The sequence below is a fragment of the Plasmodium knowlesi genome, assembly GCF_000006355.2.
Source record: "Plasmodium knowlesi strain H genome assembly, chromosome: 4".
Taxonomy (NCBI): domain Eukaryota; phylum Apicomplexa; class Aconoidasida; order Haemosporida; family Plasmodiidae; genus Plasmodium; species Plasmodium knowlesi.
In genome coordinates this window covers 23,947-42,664 of record NC_011905.2, presented here as the reverse complement: position 1 = coordinate 42,664, position 18,718 = coordinate 23,947, and the positions used below count along the sequence as shown (strand labels likewise).

General features: G+C 30.4%; 3 protein-coding genes across 3 annotated transcripts; 2 read left to right on the top strand and 1 right to left on the bottom strand.

Annotated features, from left to right (window-relative positions):
- Nucleotides 1-3,645: 3,645 nt before the first annotated feature.
- Nucleotides 3,646-4,621, bottom strand: PKNH_0400500 (tryptophan-rich antigen; the record flags this gene model as incomplete). The annotated part of the gene is made up of 2 exons (XM_039113848.1): nt 3,646-4,413; nt 4,553-4,621. 2 exons carry the CDS (start codon nt 4,619-4,621, stop codon nt 3,646-3,648), a joined length of 837 nt encoding a protein of 278 aa, XP_038969460.1.
- A 3,714-nt stretch (nt 4,622-8,335) lies between these two features.
- PKNH_0400400 (Plasmodium exported protein, unknown function) lies at nt 8,336-9,491 on the top strand (the record flags this gene model as incomplete). Its single annotated transcript, XM_039113847.1, has 2 exons — nt 8,336-8,404; nt 8,556-9,491. 2 exons carry the CDS (start codon nt 8,336-8,338, stop codon nt 9,489-9,491), a joined length of 1,005 nt encoding a protein of 334 aa, XP_038969459.1.
- A 5,944-nt stretch (nt 9,492-15,435) lies between these two features.
- PKNH_0400300 (Plasmodium exported protein, unknown function) lies at nt 15,436-17,219 on the top strand (the record flags this gene model as incomplete). The annotated part of the gene is made up of 2 exons (XM_039113846.1): nt 15,436-15,507; nt 16,302-17,219. 2 exons carry the CDS (start codon nt 15,436-15,438, stop codon nt 17,217-17,219), a joined length of 990 nt encoding a protein of 329 aa, XP_038969458.1.
- Between the last annotated feature and the right edge of the window lie 1,499 nt (nt 17,220-18,718).

The following is an 18,718-nucleotide window of genomic DNA, read 5'->3' as shown; positions in this document are numbered from 1 at the left end:
TTTTTTTTTTTTTTAATTTATGTTTTATATTTAATGTGATAGATGCTTCTTATTTTTTTTTATTTTTTTATGCAATTTTGAGGATAAGAAAATTTTGTGGTATGTTTGAATATATTCTTTTACATTTCGCGTAAATAACTTAACGTGCAAAAAAAAAGAGGGGGAAAAAAAAATGATAGTTACATAGCTATATGATGGATTTTACAAAATATATGGTAAAATAGAAAAAGGAACAGAAGCGAAACAATTGGGGAAAAATTAATAAACAATAAAAATTTTAAATATTAAAACAGAATCAAGCTGCAAGCAGAATCTGTTAGTACATTAACCATTTTTTGTGTAGTTTCATTCCTCTTTTGAAAGAACTATTCTATGCGTAACTAAAATGGTTTATAAATTATCTGCAGAGTGTGTGTTAATTACACACTAGTTCTATTTTATTTATGAGATTAATGGATATATATTATAAATATATCATTTATAATCTTTTCTTTGGGGCTGGCTTAATAGTTACACAGAATAGATGCAAATTTGACGTAAGTTTTCTCGTTACAATTAATATATAAAAAAAAAAAGGTCTTAGAATTACATTACCCTAAATTAAAAGATGTGCCAGTTGAGGGTAAAGAATAATTTTCTATGTGTCAGCAATCGTTACTACGTAAGAACTTATGGTCCCCGTGAACGGGGGTCATTTAAAAATATACTTTTATTTTATTTTTTTTAATTTTTCGCAAATATAACATATTATGGATGAATCTGCTTGATCATATAAACACATTTCATTTTTTTTATAAGCATCAATTTTTTTTTAATTAATTGTGATGCGTTAATTTGCTTATTTTGTTTATTCTGTTCATTCTTCATTTTATTCATTGAACGTTTCTGTTGTTTCCGAAAAAGCGCAGTGTGCAATGTTTTTTAGGATATATATATATATATATATATATATATATATATATATATAAAAAAAAAGCAGCACTCGGCTAAAATGCAGTGAAGATTTATTAAAATAGGACTGTTTTTTATGGACCTGTTTACTCTCACCTGGTATTTAAAAATGAAAATAATAATAGATTGTACCATATAGTATTACATTTATATTAATTTAGCGTTTATAGCAGATATAATTAAAGGAGTTTTCATTTTTTTATATCAATAGAGAAGTTAAAATGTAAGTTATATTTTTTACACTTCCATTGGTTAGTGTATTGTTGAAACGTTTAAGTTCTCTTACGGGGCGTATACTTCTAGCATCTGTGTACTTTGCATAACTTGAACAAAATATAGAGGAAGCAAGAGTTCTAAGTAACAATAGAGGAAGGAAAATAAATTAACCGGGAAGGTGAAAAGTGTGAATTTATTTTAAATGTATAAATAAACAAATTTACTTTAGCTGTTACCAATGATGGTGAATAAGTGTGTGTAGTTAAGAATAGAACAATAGAGTAATTTTTTTTTTCTCTTGTCAAACAAAGAAGTTATTATGGTTTCACCTTATTGTGTACATTATTACGAATGAATTAAATAGAATGTGTGCAGAGTATATTTCGAAATATCGTTTATAAAAGGATCATAAACGTTTTACAACATCTTAATTAGAAATTTTGAATGTTTCAAGTTAAACAGGATAATTATCGTTCTACTTGTTATTAAAAAAGTGTTATGATTTTTTCTTTTTTATTTAGAATGACTAAAAAAAAAAAAAAAAAAGGAAAAAAAGGACATCGTTATTATAGGAATATGTGGCATTTGTGATATACGGGGAGGGGTTCTTATTAATATAGACTTCCTGTGGGAGGAAGTGGAGCACCTCTTATTCAGATAACCATTAATTACAGTACATATTAATAATATACCGGGGGGGTAATGGATATAAGTTCTGTAAATATAAGGTGTTGGAAACATACCAAACATGAGTACTAAATTATAGAAGCAAGTTGTCATAAATCAAAAATTAATGGAAAAGGGGGCGCCATAATTATTCACTTTAATATAGACACTAGCGGAAAAAGAAAAAATACTCAGAATGTAGACTGATATGTATATGTACTTTTTGTTTTAATGGTTCTTTTGAACACGTTAAGAAAATACGGTTATAGTTATTTATGCTATTTGGGAAAATAGGAAAATAGCAATATAGAGGGGGGCTTAGGGGGGTTTATTATATTGGAAAATATTCCCCTTTGTAATTTCATGGAGATTAAAGAATAGGACAATATATGTAAAATTATAACAACTGTAAAATGCTCTTAAATATAAATATGACTGTAAAAATAGAGTTATATATTAATACTTTTAAATAACAGAATCTCCACAAATATGAGAAAAAATTGGTAGTTCAGTTATAACGGAACAGTTCTATTTTATCACATTATTATACAAAGGAAAGAAGGGAAAGATGGAAAATAAGCGAGAGCTATATTTTCATTATGGAAACAGAAAAAGGGAAATATAATAATACGAATTTTCATTAAGGAGAAAATAGAAGAATTATTTAAAAATAACACATGTATGAGGGAAGTAAAGAATAATAATTCTAGATTCTGTGAATGTAACAAAATGGAGCAATTAATATACTTAGGTCCAAGGAAGAAAAGAGTAGTATTGGCAGAATTGTTATAAGATGCTTTTAGGTATATGTGCCTATTGTATCAATAGATCTATATATATATATATATATACATATGTGTGGTATAATTGAATATGGTTCAGGGAAGGACGATTAAGTAATTTGTATAAATATATTTCGTGTTAATTAATAATTGGGCTTGCTTACAGTAGTAACAGAAATATCTTGTATGTATGTGCATGGTAGATCCTGATTGAATGCTGTTATACTACATGTCCAATTTTTTTTTTTTTTTTTTTTTTTTTTGCGGGGGGCATATACATTAATAAAATAAGAAGAAAATAAATGAAATTTTAATAGGTGGAGGATATATTTTTGTGTATGATATATAAAAACTAAGCCTAAGTAAATATTTCATATAGGGTGTGCATATAATACACACTCAGCATAATTTTAATAAGAAAATAGCTGTATTTTTTTTTTACAGAGATATAAATTAAATGGGAGAACATTTTCTAATTGTCAACATAGTTTATGTTGTTGGGACATTGTCTTAATATTTTTAAATAAGTATACACATATTTATGTACAAACAGCATACGAAAAAATTACAAATATAACATATTACGATTTGTACACATATATATTTTTTAAAATATGTTACATTAGGAAGTAAGGGAGGGAAAATTATATGTGTCTATGTAAAGAATCAAAGAAGAATTATGTAAAGGCAATTTCAAAATACATAAATTCACAAATAATTGGTACACATTGTTATTTTGGAGGAATATATGCAACTATTTCCTGTTTTCTACATACTATTTATATGCTTTTTCATATATTCGTAAGTAACATCCGCAGTTATGTAACTGTGAAACATATTTTATTTTACATACTTCTTTTATATCACAGAATTATGCCTTAATTCTCAGTGTTGTATGAAATATTTTGGAGTATTTAAATATATTAAGGTTTTAAAATATTTTTTCATTGTTCTAATGGAAGATTTATTTTTTTACCTTTTTTTTTTTTTTTTTTTTTTCTTATGTGTATGATTTGTTTATCGACATATATTATTCTTTTCCTTCTTTATTCCACACATTCCACTGTTCATTACGTATCAATTTATTCAGAAAAGATTCCTTCCAATGGTTAAAAATTTTATTTTTGTCATTTTTCCATAATATCCAACTTATGCATTTAATATTTTCAATTATTTTCTCTTTGCTCTGTACCCAACGAAACCATTCTAGACTTTGTTTGTGTACTCTTTGTTTCCATTTAAGCCACTCTCCCGTATTTTGTACCTTTGAAGGCTTGTTCCATTCTATATATTCTTTCTTTAACCAGTATATGTTTTCGTCATGTTTCCAATCGCTCTTGAGCCATGTCAAAATTTGGTAACTTCTCCAGTGCATCCACGTATCCTCTATCATTCTGTAAAGGTGTGATTCCATTCTATTGATCCACTTTTTCCAGTCATTATCAATGAGTCCCTTAAGTTCGGTATTAATCCAATTTTCCCAATCAGCATTATTCCATGTTAATGATTTCTCTAGGATATAAGATTTATACGGTTCATCCACATTTTCAATAAAATGGGTCCATTTATGTTGCATGTTCTGCATCCATTCATTCCAGTCCTTTGTTATATTCTGTATCCACTCATCTCTTTCTTCTATTAGTGATAAATTAAACTCTTTCCAATTAGCTTCTAAATCCAATTTCCACTTATTCCACTCGTTTTCTTTCCATGCATCTGTTTTTTCTATTTCTGTTGATTGCATATTTAATATCTTGTGTGGACAATCCTTAACGCCGTTGCGTTCATTTTGAAGGGACTACGTAAATTGTGGAATGTGTTATTAAAAAAAATGTTTTTTTTTTTTTCATATTAATATATAATTGTTAAAAAGTGATTAAAAATTGTGAACATATATATGTATATATACATATATGTGTGTGATGTTTCTATCTTACAGTAGGAATGATATTCAAAATTAAGGTAGAAGTTAACTTGAATAAGGTAATTGATCTTAAGGACACCATTTTACATTTCTATATAATTATTATATTGCGCATAAAGTTCATTAATCACGTTGTTTAATTTTGGTATACAAATTTTTACACACAGACGAACATATATTTATATATGGCTATATATATTCGCTCACTCTATTAAATACATGGGTACATATATATAAACATATTATGAAAGGATTTTATAGAATAATAAGCGAAAGAAAAATATAGAGGAGCCAAAACATAAGGGGGGTATTTTTAATTTGCTGTCAGTATAAAGAATTTGCAGAGCAAGCTAAAATGTGACTGAGTGGCAAATCTAAATTGTGAGTGTGAAAAATGCGGCATTAAAAGGTTCTATATTTAATTATAGAATAAATCAGTGTGTTAAGATAAATATTAAGCGCTATATACGTAAAATTAATATATATATATATATATATTTGAACATAAAAATAGTTTTACTTTTCTATCATATATATATAAATCAATTTATAAGCATGGCCATAATCAATTGGTATATATTAATACATTTTCTGTTAGTGGTTAAAGCAAATAACGTCCTTACTGTATAGTTATAACTTTATTAAAAGAACAGGTAAGCAGAAAAAATCAAAAAAAAAAATAATTTCAAGTATTAAAAGGACAATTTAATTCCTTGAAAGTTTAATAGTCGGATCTGAAATAACAATTCTTAAAAGTTAAAAGGACATGTGCACTAATATTTTTAATAATCGTTTATTTTTTACTGCAGATCTAAATAAATTAAAAAAAAAAAAGGGGGCAATTTTTCTATCACCATTGTTTTAATTCATTCAATAGAGAATTATTCTAATTTTTATAAATATATTATTTTTAATGGATATAATTTTATACTTAATTTTCTTATGTGTGCGCCTTTTTTTTTTTTTTTTTTTTTTTAACTGTGTATTAAATTAATAGAATGTTTCTATTTAAAAAGTATATATATAATAGAAAAATGGATTTCATGTGTTGCAAAGAGAAAATGAAAAAGAATAATTCCGTAACGTAGTAGTAGTAATTCGTTCGAATACAGAGGTAAAGTTTGAATGATTCCTTGATTGATTGAATATATTTCTTACGTGGAATTAATGTATATAGCACAACCAGCATGTTAAACAAATAGAAGAATTTTTATATTTATATTAACATTGTACTTTTAAAAACAAATGTAAGTGAAAGCCTTCTGTTTTTATTTGTTGAAAAGTAAGAAAATTCTGTTCATTTTGATATTTCATTAGCTAATTATATAATTTGAAAAAAGAGTAAGTACTAGTATGAACGAATGAGCTATTGTGAGAAAGAATGCTATATTATCTCCTCAATATATTGGAAAGACAATCGCAAGAAAAGTGAAATATGTTAAGGAATTATAATATTGCTGTATTTATTAGCCTGAAATATAATGGAGAAGTTCTTTAAATTACTTTTTAAAACTATGAAAAAATATATATTATTATTAATTATGAAATAAGTACATTGCAAAATAGAATATCTAAATGTATTTTATAATTAAAAAGATGTTGTTGACAGGGGGAGTTATTACCATAAATATGTGTTGGTTACTGATGATTTCATTTGTGAAAGTTTCATTCCAGAATTAATTTAGTGCGATAATTAAATGGTATATGCTATTTTTTAATAGTTATAAAATTGGAAAGCCTTAATAGGTGTAATATTGCTATCATTGCCAATTAAAATAAGGAACTATAAGAATTTCACGATCCTGTGGAAACGTTGTAGGAAGGAAAGTGAAATATTTATGCCATCTTAAATTATCCATCGGCTATATTTAATAAATGTTGGAATAAGCAAAGTAATTTAGGGAAAACATATGGGTTATATAAGAACAGTGATGTGATCGATAATGATGAATTTTTTTATGTAAGGAAGGGCCTTTATGTTATTTCTTCTCCTTTTTTTTTTATCATTTTTTTTCTCATTACGCAGGTAACCCTAAGTAACCTCCTAGGAAATAGTCAATTTTGAGAAAAACAGAAAAAAAAAAGGAAAAATTGGTTCCATGAGCACACAAATCGTGTACATGGTTAACATATTTTATTTTATTTTTTTTTTTTGGATGTGGTGTGCGGGAAAAAAAAAATGGAAAAATTGATTCCATGAACACACAATTAGTGCACATGGTTATGAGAATTTATAGAGGGGGTAGATGCGCAAAAGGAAGAAGAAAAAAAAGAAAAATGTTTACTCCATGGGCGCACAAGTAGTGTACATAACTAAGGAATTTTTGTTCTAGATAAGGTGTGCAAAGGAGAAAAAATATTCCAAAATTTTCAGCCCCCCTTTAATATTTATAAATTTTATTCAAAATTAGGATACTCGCTTGATCTATAAATATTAATCAACTACAGATATTTAATGATATGAAAATTTTATTTATATATATTATCTATTTATAAGTGTTAGTAGCCCAAAACATATATAAAATTACTACCCAATGGTACACTTTTGTGAGCGCGTTTTTTTTTCCCCCCTATATTACAAGCAACTGCTAATAGAGTTGCTGTCGGAACAGAAAGAAGCAATATATTCTTCATAACCTTAGATCTGAAAAGTGAACAAATGTTTTTTTTTTTTTTTTTTCATAAGCATATATTTTTTTTTCACATAGAAATGAGAAAAGCAATTCCATATAGGAATTTGTACAAGAAGAAAAAATAATAATATAAACCCAAACGGAGGGGGGGGGATGTAACGCAAAATTATACCTTTATCATCTGCAGTTTGCTTAACTTTTTACTATGATTTCCTGCTGTCGCTAAAAAAATTAGTATGTAATTGCTTATTCCTTCAGTTGAATTCTGAAGGATTGAAAATGGGTACGCTGTTATTGTTGTTGTTACAACTTGGTACGCACACACCCTTCGTGGTAATAACAAATGGTCCAATTGTTTGAGTGTCGTCGAGCACGTTCCTTTACCACCTTCCTATGTTCTATATTTACTATTAGTTTTTAGGAAAAATGTATTCAGTTAACAGTCGTAACACATTTGCTTGAGCAAGAGTAATATTTATGGGAGTTATCAAGTTCTTGTTATAATTGTCCTTACAATTCGCGCGTTTTCTAAAACATCCTTTTTGGAGTGTCCATACGTGTATATATTAAACTTCAAATAAAAAGGTATTCATTAAATGTTCATAAGGCCGAATATTTTTATTCATTGTATAAGTTTCTTTCTCTTCTTTTAGGCACCAAAGGAACATTTTTCCATGAATTTTTCATTTTGCTTCATATGTGTATTCCACTGTACGCAAACTTTTCTTCGCGTTATTTAATTTAACGGTCTCCTGTTTTTTTTTTTTTTTTTTTTAATTATTTGTACTTCAATTTCTTGGAAAAAAACGATTTTCATTCTCCTCCGAAAATGTATTCATTTATGTGATTTGATCGCCCTAGAATACTTATTTTAAAACTCTCTATATTTATCTGAATTCATGATTTCCTAATATAAGAATAACGTAATCAAATATTTTTAATTGATATCATTTTTTATTTTTATATATTTTTTCGCGGGGGCCAGCGCATAGTATACCTGTGTTCAATTTGAATAAGGTGAACATGACGATTATAATTTAAAAAAAATGAAGAATTTGTAATCACATAAAAAATATGTATAGTATATTACATAATAATTTATTCAATAAAAATGTATCGTGAGTTGTAGGAGAATACTGTAATAAGAAAAATAAGTGGATAATATGTTTCTTTTCAGAAAATTATTTCTCATTTTCTACTTTTTAATATGGATATTGCAACACCATGATGAGGTATTATACAATGCGTCTATTTTTTTTTTTTTTTAACTTTCTCGTTATTCTTGGATATAATTAAAAATTCAATCATCATTGATAGATAAAAAATTGATATTCCTCTATATATATATATATATATATTGTGTGCTTTTACACTACCTTTCAGTCAACTGCCTTTGGTATGCATTGCAATGTGGGAAGCTCCATAAACATCTCACCAAATGAAACATTTGATAGAGTGTTAAGAGTAAAAGAAAAAGAATCGAACTCGAAAGAACAGAAGTATGTGAACATGCAAGAAAGAATTATAGATCTGCTTGATGAAGATGATGAGTCATTCAGAGATAGACTAAATGCATTCACACATGATGACTATTTTCGGAAACAATCTAACGCGTTAATACGGGAACACGTCTCTCAAGAAGGGTGTAACAAGTTCATTCTAGACAAGCCTTCTCAAAAACATTTTAACATATTAAATAGTAATAATAATTTGGAGAAAAGCCCTTTTCTCATCTCACCAAACACAAATCACAATAATCAGGATTATTCTGATCCCTTGAAATTTTGTAACAATTTGGAAGAATTTTTTGACGAACTAAAGCATCATGAAGAGTGTAATGCAAAAGCGAAGGGTGAAATAAAACGAACGAATAATTTTAGGAGAGAATTAACCAATGAAGTAGAGGATTATATTCCTTCTAAATTAGAAGATGATATTTTCCAAGGATCTATTGATAGTTATATGTATGGAGAATTAGTGAAATCAAGGAGAAGATTAACAGGACTCATTCTCTTAAAAGAAGTATATAAAATGTTGAAAGCAGAAATGAAATTTTTTTTAAAAAAAAAAGCAGCTGGTCGTTATGCCCATAAAGGTCGGGACACCAGAGGGAAGTTCTTTTCATTTATAGACAAATACAATGTATTTATTCCTATTTTGCTTTTTATCCTAACCATTTATTTAGCAATTCCAATTATTATTTTTGGTGCAGTTGTATTTCAACCGGCCATCTTAGCCCTATTTTCATTAGCAGGAAACTTCCTCGGCTTTCTACCGTTAATAATTCCTGTAGTAGTAATCGTAAGGCTATGCATTTAATTTGATAGTGCATCGCCCAAGGGTGTAGCATGTGAAAAGTTATATACCGAAATGAAATATGTAAAACAGAAGTACTTTTCGTACATGTTGCTGTAGACCCTTTAAATTCTGATGAAATAATTTGAATGTATGTGAAAATATTCTATGCATACAAGTAAAATATGTATATACGTCTAACTTGTTTCACACATTCAAATGATCCACTCTTTTAAAGTTTCACACTAATTATTATTTTTTTTTTTCTAATTATTTTGTATCCGTACATATGTAGGTAGTTTTGCTCCTTTTTTAAACATTTACATTGATAACATTCCTCATTTGCACAATAATATGCCCTTCTTTTTATAATTTGTTTTCTGCTATATATATGTGTGTCTATATACATATATCCATAAATTCTTCTGCACACCTGTTCGAAGAATGTTACATTTCTTATGCAAAGAGTAATGTATCATAAAATGCGTGATACAATTACTTTTCAAATATGCATACTAACCCCCCCACACACACACCCCAAACGATTTGTTTTCTTTATTTTAAAACCTTTAAAACTAAATAAAATTTATAAATAATACTTTATTATTCTGCTGGTCAATAAAAATATAATTATATATTCAAGAAAAGTGCAACACTATAAAACGATGAGAGAATGAGTTGTGATATTATTTCTATTCTTCCATTGCACATAAGAATATTTGAACAGTTAACCACTTTAGTGTTACATATATAAAACACAGTGTTCATGGGAATACGAATTTCTACATGACGCACTTAGTATACCTCTATGGACTGGTTTTATTATTATGCACTGCAAACTCACTTCATGTGAACTTTTGTATATTCCCTGTTTCAAGGGGTTGTATGCTCATTTAAGCTATATGGGGGAATCGTTTATTACTAATTTAAAATACTCCAAAGGAATGTAACTTACCCCTCATTTATACCCTTCATTTATACGTTTCCCATGTTATGTGCTACTTTATTTGTCACCATATCGAACATACAAATTGGATGTGCTGAACAGTGTATATAACGTTCTTTTGTTGATATATATGATATGGAAAATGGTGAATTTAAATAGTTACTCTTAATTATTTAAGGACAGAACGATGAATCATAATTATATTGGCACGAAATTATTTTTGTGTATATTACACCAAGACATTATATGGAAGCATTTGTCATTGTGTCTGCACAGAATAAATGGGGGTGTTTAACTATATGAAGGAATCATGGAATTTTTAAAGATATATATATATATATTTTTTTTTTTTTTTTTTTGTTGTTTTTGAAAGAACACCTTTTGTTTATCGAAAAAAAAAAAAAAAAACATTCTTTTTTTTTAAGAACACACTTTTTTTTTTTTTTTTTCCTCTTGCGAAAAATATTTTTTATTTTTATTTTTTTTCCACTTGCGAAAAATATTTTTTCTCCCTTTTTTTTTTTTTTTTCTTGAAAAAAAAAAAAAAATTAACCTTCTCCCTAAATCATCTAAATACCAGGCCATATATTGTTGTTCTTACACCCCTAAAAAATGCGAAATCTTATACATATACACCGTAAAATATTATAAATCCCGCAAACTAAAAATACGAAATCTTACACATATACACCGTAAAAATATTATAAATCCCACAACCTAAATACGAAATCTTACACATATACATCGTAAAATATTATATCCCGCAACCTAAATACGAAATCTTACACATTTACACCGTAAAAATATTATAAATCCCGCAGCCTAAATACGAAATCTTACACATTTACACCGTAAAAATATTATAAATCCCGCAGCCTAAATACGAAATCTTACACATTTACACCGTAAAAATATTATAAATCCCGCAGCCTAAATACGAAATCTTACACATATACACCGTAAAAATATTATAAATCCCGCAGCCTAAATACGAAATCTTACACATATACACCGTAAAAATATTATAAATCCCGCAGCCTAAATACGAAATCTTACACATATACACCGTAAAATATTACATCCCGCAACCTGAAAATGCGGAATCCTACACATATACACCGTAAAATATTATAAATCCCGCAAAACTAAATACGAAATCCTACACATATACACCGTAAAATATTATATCCCGCAACCTAAAAATGCGAAATCTTACACGTAAACCGTAAAATATTATAAATCCCGCAACCGAAAAATACGAAATCTTACACATATACACCGTAAAATATTACATCCCGCAACCTGAAAATGCGGAATCCTACACATATACACCGTAAAATATTATAAATCTCGCAACCTAAATGCGAAATCTTACACATATACACCGCAAAATATTATATCCCGCAACCTAAAAATGCGAAATCTTACACATATACACCGTAAAATATTACATCCCGCAACCTGAAAATGCGGAATCCTACACATATACACCGCAAAATATTATAAATCCCGCAAAACTAAATACGAAATCTTACACAGACACCGCAAAATATTATAAATCCCGCAAAACTAAATACGAAATCCTACACATATACACCGTAAAATATTAAATCCCGCAACCTAAATACGAAATCTTACACGTACACCGTAAAATATTATAAATCCCGCAACCGAAAAATACGAAATCTTACACATATACACCGTAAAATATTAAATCCCGCAACCTAAAAATGCGAAATCTTACACATATACACCGTAAAATATTAAATTTCGCAGACAACGTAAAATATTATATCCGCATACACCGCAAAATATTATATCCCGCAACCTAAAAATGCGAAATCTTACACATATACACCGTAAAATATAACATCCCGCAACCTGAAAATGCGGAATCCTACACATATACACCGCAAAATATTATAAATCCCGCAAAACTAAATGCGAAATCTTACACATATACACCGCAAAATATTATATCCCGCAACCTAAAAATGCGAAATCTTACACATATACACCGTAAAATATTAAATCCCGCAACCTAAATACGAAATCTTACACATACACCGTAGAATATTATAAATCCCTCAACCTAAATGCCAAATCTTACACATATACACCGTAAAATATTAAATCCCGCAACCTAAAAATGCGAAATCTTACACATATACACCGTAAAATATTAAATTTCGCAGACAACGTAAAATATTATATCCGCATACACCGTAAAATATTATATCCCGCAACCTCAATATAAAATCTTACACATATACACCGTAAAATATTATAAATCCCGCAACCTAAATGCGAAATCTTACACATGTACACCTGTAAAAATATTATATCCCGCAACCTAAATACGAAATCTTACACATTTACACCGTAAAATATTAAATCCCACAACTAAATACGAAATCTTACACATACACACCGTAAAATATTAAATCCCGCAATCTAAATTCGAAAACTTACATACAGCTCTAAAACCAGCAATACTACATACATCCTAAATGAAGAATCTTGAACATTAAACCCTAAATCACAAAACCGTAAACACGAAACCTTAAAAAAAAAAAACACCCCTAAACCCTAAAACCTGAACCCTAAACTCTGAACCCTAAACCCTGAACCCTAAACCCTGAACCCTAAACCCTGAACCCTAAACCCTGAACCCTAAACCCTGAACCCTAAACCCTGAACCCTAAACCCTGAACCCTAAACCCTGAACCCTAAACCCTGAACCCTAAACCCTAAAACCTGAACCCTAAACCCTGAACCCTAAAACCTGAACCCTGAACCCTGAACCCAAAACCCTAAACCTAAACCTCAAACCTAAACCCTAAGACCTAAACCCTGAACCATAAACCCTGAACCCTAAACCCTGAAACCTAAACCCTGAACCCTAAACCATAAAAGCTAAACCCTAAACCCTAAACCCTGAAAATCCTAAACCCTGAAAACCCTAAACCCTGAAAACCCTAAACCCTGAAAACCCTAAACCCTGAAAACCCTAAACCCTGAACCCTAAACCCTGAACCCTAAACCCTGAACCCTAAACCCTGAACCCTAAACCCTGAACCCTAAACCCTGAACCCTGAACCCTGAACCCTAAACCCTAAACCCTGAACCTTAAAATCTAAACCCTAAACCCTAAAACACTAAACCCTGAACCCTAAACCCTGAACCCTAAACCCTAAACCCTAAACCCTAAACCCTGAACCCTAAAGCCTAAACAATGAACACTAAACCCTAAACCCTGAACCCTAAACCCTGAACCCTCAACCCTAAACGCTAACCCCTAAACCCTAAACGCTAACCCCTAAACCGTGAAACCTAAACACTAAATGCTTAACCCTAAACCCTAAAACTTAAACCCTGAAACCTAAAACATAAACCCTGAAACCATAAACCCTAAAATGTGAACCCTAAACCCTAAACCCTAAACCCTGAACAACTGTACCCTAAATACTGAACCCTAAACCCTGAAAACCCTAAACCCTGAAAACCCTAAACCCTGAAAACCCTAAACCCTGAAAACCCTAAACCCTGAAAACCCTAAACCCTGAAAATCCTAAACCCTGAAAACCCTAAACCCTGAAAACCCTAAACCCTGAAAACCCTAAACCCTGAACCCTAAACCCTGAAAACCCTAAACCCTGAAAACCCTAAACCCTGAAAACCCTAAACCCTGAAAACCCTAAACCCTGAAAACCCTAAACCCTGAAAACCCTAAACCCTGAAAACCCTAAACCCTGAAAAGCCTAAACCCTGAAAAGCCTAAACCCTGAAAACCCTAAACCCTGAAAAGCCTAAACCCTGAAAAGCCTAAACCCTGAAAAGCCTAAACCCTGAAAAGCCTAAACCCTGAAAAGCCTATACCCTGAAAAGCCTAAACCCTGAAAAGCCTAAACCCTGAAAACCCTAAACCCTGAAAAGCCTAAACCCTGAAAAGCCTAAACCCTGAAAAGCCTAAACCCTGAAAAGCCTAAACCCTGAAAAGCCTAAACCCTGAAAATCCTAAACCCTGAAAACCCTAAACCCTGAAAAGCCTAAACCCTGAAAATCCTAAACCCTGAAAACCCTAAACCCTGAAAACCCTAAACCCTGAAAACCCTAAACCCTGAAAACCCTAACCCTGAACAGGGAACTATTTTAAATCCTTCTTTACTTCCTTCCTTTATCTTCTTCATTCATTTTTTTTTTTTTTATTTCATTTATTTGTTCCATTCTTTTTTGTTTTTTTATTTTTCTATCTTCCCCTTCTTTCCTTTTCTATCTTTATTTACTTTTATTTCGTTCAACTTTTATTCTACAATGTATGTTTTACACTGCGGAACAAAAAAAATAATTTCGGAGTTAATCTACATAGTTGTATTTTAAAACAAACATATAAAAATCTACATAGAACTGTTGTGTCTGTTCGCTCGAAATATGCATTCTATAATATCAACATGCAATTATACATGCAAATTGCAGCCGTACAAATTATTAGCGATGATCATTTTTTTTTTTTTTTTATTAACATTTTTTATATTAAAAAAAAAAAATGAAAACTAACTTTTCAATCTGTGGAAGGGGATGGGAGCATGCAGAAAAGGATTAATCTATGTAGGATATGGACGTTGCAATGAATTTTTTTTCATTCCGTAATGGCGAAAGGGGGGGGGCGCCGGGTGACCGCTAGCAAATGCGTACCATATAAGAATGCCCTCCTTTAAACAGCATTCGGTTAACTATAATCCCTTCTTCCTTTTCTTTTTCTTTCATTCTCTTTTTATTTTTTTCTTCTTGAGTATATAATATCATAAATTTGTTTATCGTTTTATTTAATTTTTGTTGGCAAATTATATATATATATATTATTTTTTCACTTATGACCAGGATAAAAAAATATATTAAAAAAAAAAAAAAAAAAAAGCTTCGTACACATTAAGAAACTTTTTTTTTTTTTTATTTTATTTTTACCCTTAAAAAGAACAAATAAGGAAAAAAAAAGCATTTGAAAGAGAAGAAAAAAAAAAAATGGCACCCTTCTCTTTTACCAAACTTTCACTATTAGCTTTTGTACTTTACATGTGGCAACATCCCAACTATGTAAGATGAAGAATATTTGTGCTATTGAGAGAATTCTTGTACATATATATATATATATTTATTATTACAAAGAACAACATACATAAGGGAAAATGAAAGGATAGAAAAGAAAAGGAAGGGAAGGGCAGGGATTCCTTCCCCTTCCCTTCCACTCGCACACATTCCCTCTCCCCTTACTTACATTTCTTTACTCCTTTACCCCCCTTACTTCACATTTCCTTACTCTTTCTCCTATATTTCCCTTCCCCTTTCCTCCTAAATTCCATTCCCTATTCCCTTCTCATACATACCCTTCCCTTCCTTTTTCTTCCCCTTTTACTTTTATTCCATCTTCCATCCCCCCTTACTCAACTAAAGCTAACCCCGGAACCTTACTCCTATACCCCTACAACTTCATTCTAACACCCTTACAACCTTATTCCAACATCCCTAAAACGTTTATTCCAATACCCTTATAACCTTATTCTAATACCCCTACAACCTTATTCTAATATACCTACAACCTTATTATGGCACCCCTATAACCTTATTCCAACACCCGGAATCCGAATTCTAACACCCCAACAACCTTTATTCTAACACTCCCACAACCTTATTCTAACACCCCTGAAGAACTTACCCCTATACCCGTGGAAACCTTAAACTATAAACCCGGAACCTCCCTTTCCCCCTTTTTTCTTTTTCCTTTCCAAACAGCTGATTTTTCCCTTATTCATTCATTTAACTTATCAACCCTTATCATTCCTTTCATTTCATTTCCTTCTCATACCATTCCCTTCCCTTTTTGGCACCAGGATGATTTTTCAAGACAGGGCGTAAATGCTCCTTTACCACTGTGTAAGAGTGCTGGTAGAAATTTATCAAGCACGGAAACAGAAGAAGAAGCTCCATCGAAAAAAAATAAATCACTTAAAACATTATTTGGAAAAAAGGGCAAAAAAGAAGAAGAAGTAAAGGAAGGAACTAAGAAGGGATCTGACGCGGGCAATGGAGCCCAGAATACTGAGGGGGATAAGGGGAATTCCGATGTGACTTCCAGTGAAGACCAGAAAAAGCGAAGATCAAGGTGGAAGGATCTTTCAATTGAGGAAATGAGCAAACAACTCGCAAAAGAGGAAACTCGTAACTATAGGAAACAACTTACTTCTGCAGTAGAAGCAGCGTTGGACAGGAAATATGAGTGCTATCTACAGAAGTTATTAGATCGGGAGGCTGGAAAAGGAAGGAATACTATAAGAGGAGCTCAGAAAGCAGCACAACAACAGGTACAAAGAAGGGAGCCAAAGGAAAAAAAGGAAGAAGTAAAAGAAGGTTTAAAGGAGGAAGTAAAAGAAGAAGTGAAAGAAGAAGTAAAGGAGGAAGTGAAAGAAGAAGTAAAGGAGGAAGTGAAAGAAGAAGTAAAAGAAGAAGTGAAAGAAGAAGTAAAAGAAGAAGTGAAAGAGGAAGTAAAAGAAGAAATAAAAGAAGAAGTAAAAGAAGAAATAAAGGAAGAAGTAAAAGAAGAAGTAAAAGAAGAAGTAAAGGAAGAAGTAAAGGATGAACTGAAAGAAGAAATAAAGGAAGAAGTAAAAGAAGAAGTAAAGGAAAAAGTTGAAAGGGAAGGAATTCCTGAAGAATTGGAAGAATACTTAAGATTGTGGAAGCTCCAGATGCAAGGAAAAAATCTCCTGAGAAAAAAGCATTTGTTGAAAAATAATTTTCTACTGAATTAGAAGAAGAAGAACCAGTACATGAGAAAATACAAATAAGAATACCAAGGGACGAATTAGTCGATGAAAGTACTCCTATTTTTGACTTGCAACACAAGTACCTTTCGATGGCACCTAAAGGAGAAAAAGAAAAGGCACTATACCCATTGAAACCCGAAGATTTGGGAGCGGCAGTTCCAAAATTCACAGATTGGACCACATTCAAGCAAAGCTTAGAGAATGATTGGGAGGGATTTAAGAATAAATTAAATGAAACAAGAGAAAGATGGATGCAAAAAAGTAATGACGAGTGGGCGAGCTGGATTCACTCAGTTGAAAATAAATGGTCAGAATATAATCAAGTCCCAACAGAAGAAAAAGACACTCCAGCATTGAAAAAACAAGATTGTAAGGACAGTACATGGAAAAAATTGTTTAGCACAAAAAGAAAATTCGGAACTCATTCAAAGTTGAAAAAATGGTTGCATGACCTTCATTCTAATTTATTTAAAATTCTTCTTAAAGATATAAAACAATTTAGAGGCGAAAAAATCAAAGTCTGGATAATGTACCACTGGAAAATGAACGAAGAGGATGATGATTATAAAACGTTTGGAATTATGCCAACAGCGAAATTTTAAAATTTGGCTCAATCTAGAAAATGGTACAGTGCAAATCCGCATATAAATAAACAAAGAGAAGAACTCATGTCATGGTTTTATCATAAAGGGAACGAATATTTCGGAAAAGAATAGGAAATGTTGGCTCATTGGAAGAATGAGAAAGTTGATATAATTAATTCAATGTGTGCACGCGGAAGTATCTACAATACGCCTAAACGAGTTAAAATAGAATGAATTTATTAATAAAATGAAATTTTGAATTATGGAAAAAAGGAACAAATTATTTAAAAATATAATAAATATTAATTCAAATTAATATTGAAACTATTCAATTTCGCGACTTCTTCAATTATACATATTAGAGATATATGGCTTTACTAATGTTTGAAATTGAAGAAAATATGAATTATAATATTCAACAAAAAAAAACAAAAAGAAGAAAAAAATTTCCCAATTCATTCCCCCCCGTATTCAAGAAATTTATTTTGTAGTATATTTATATGGACATATTTATATTTAAAATGTGTTCACGTTATGTATGTTTTTGCTCAATATGAATATACATGATTTGGTAATTCTTTCGTTTTTTTTTTTTTTTTCTTTTTTTTTTGGTAATGTTCCAAATGATACCGCGATCTTGTGTATGTATTATTTGTTGAATTGTTGAATTGTTGATTTGTTGATTTGTTGATTTGTTGATTTGTTGATTTGTTGATTTGTTGATTTGTTGATTTGTTGGTTTGTTNATTTGTGGGGGGAAATTTTTTTTTCCACCTTTCCCGGGGACGAAAAAAACCACTCCCCAAAACCCTATTTCTAATGCGCGTAAATGTACGTATGCCCCTATATTTAGATGAACCATAAAAAAAAGCTTATTTATTTTTTTGACGGAAGGAAAAA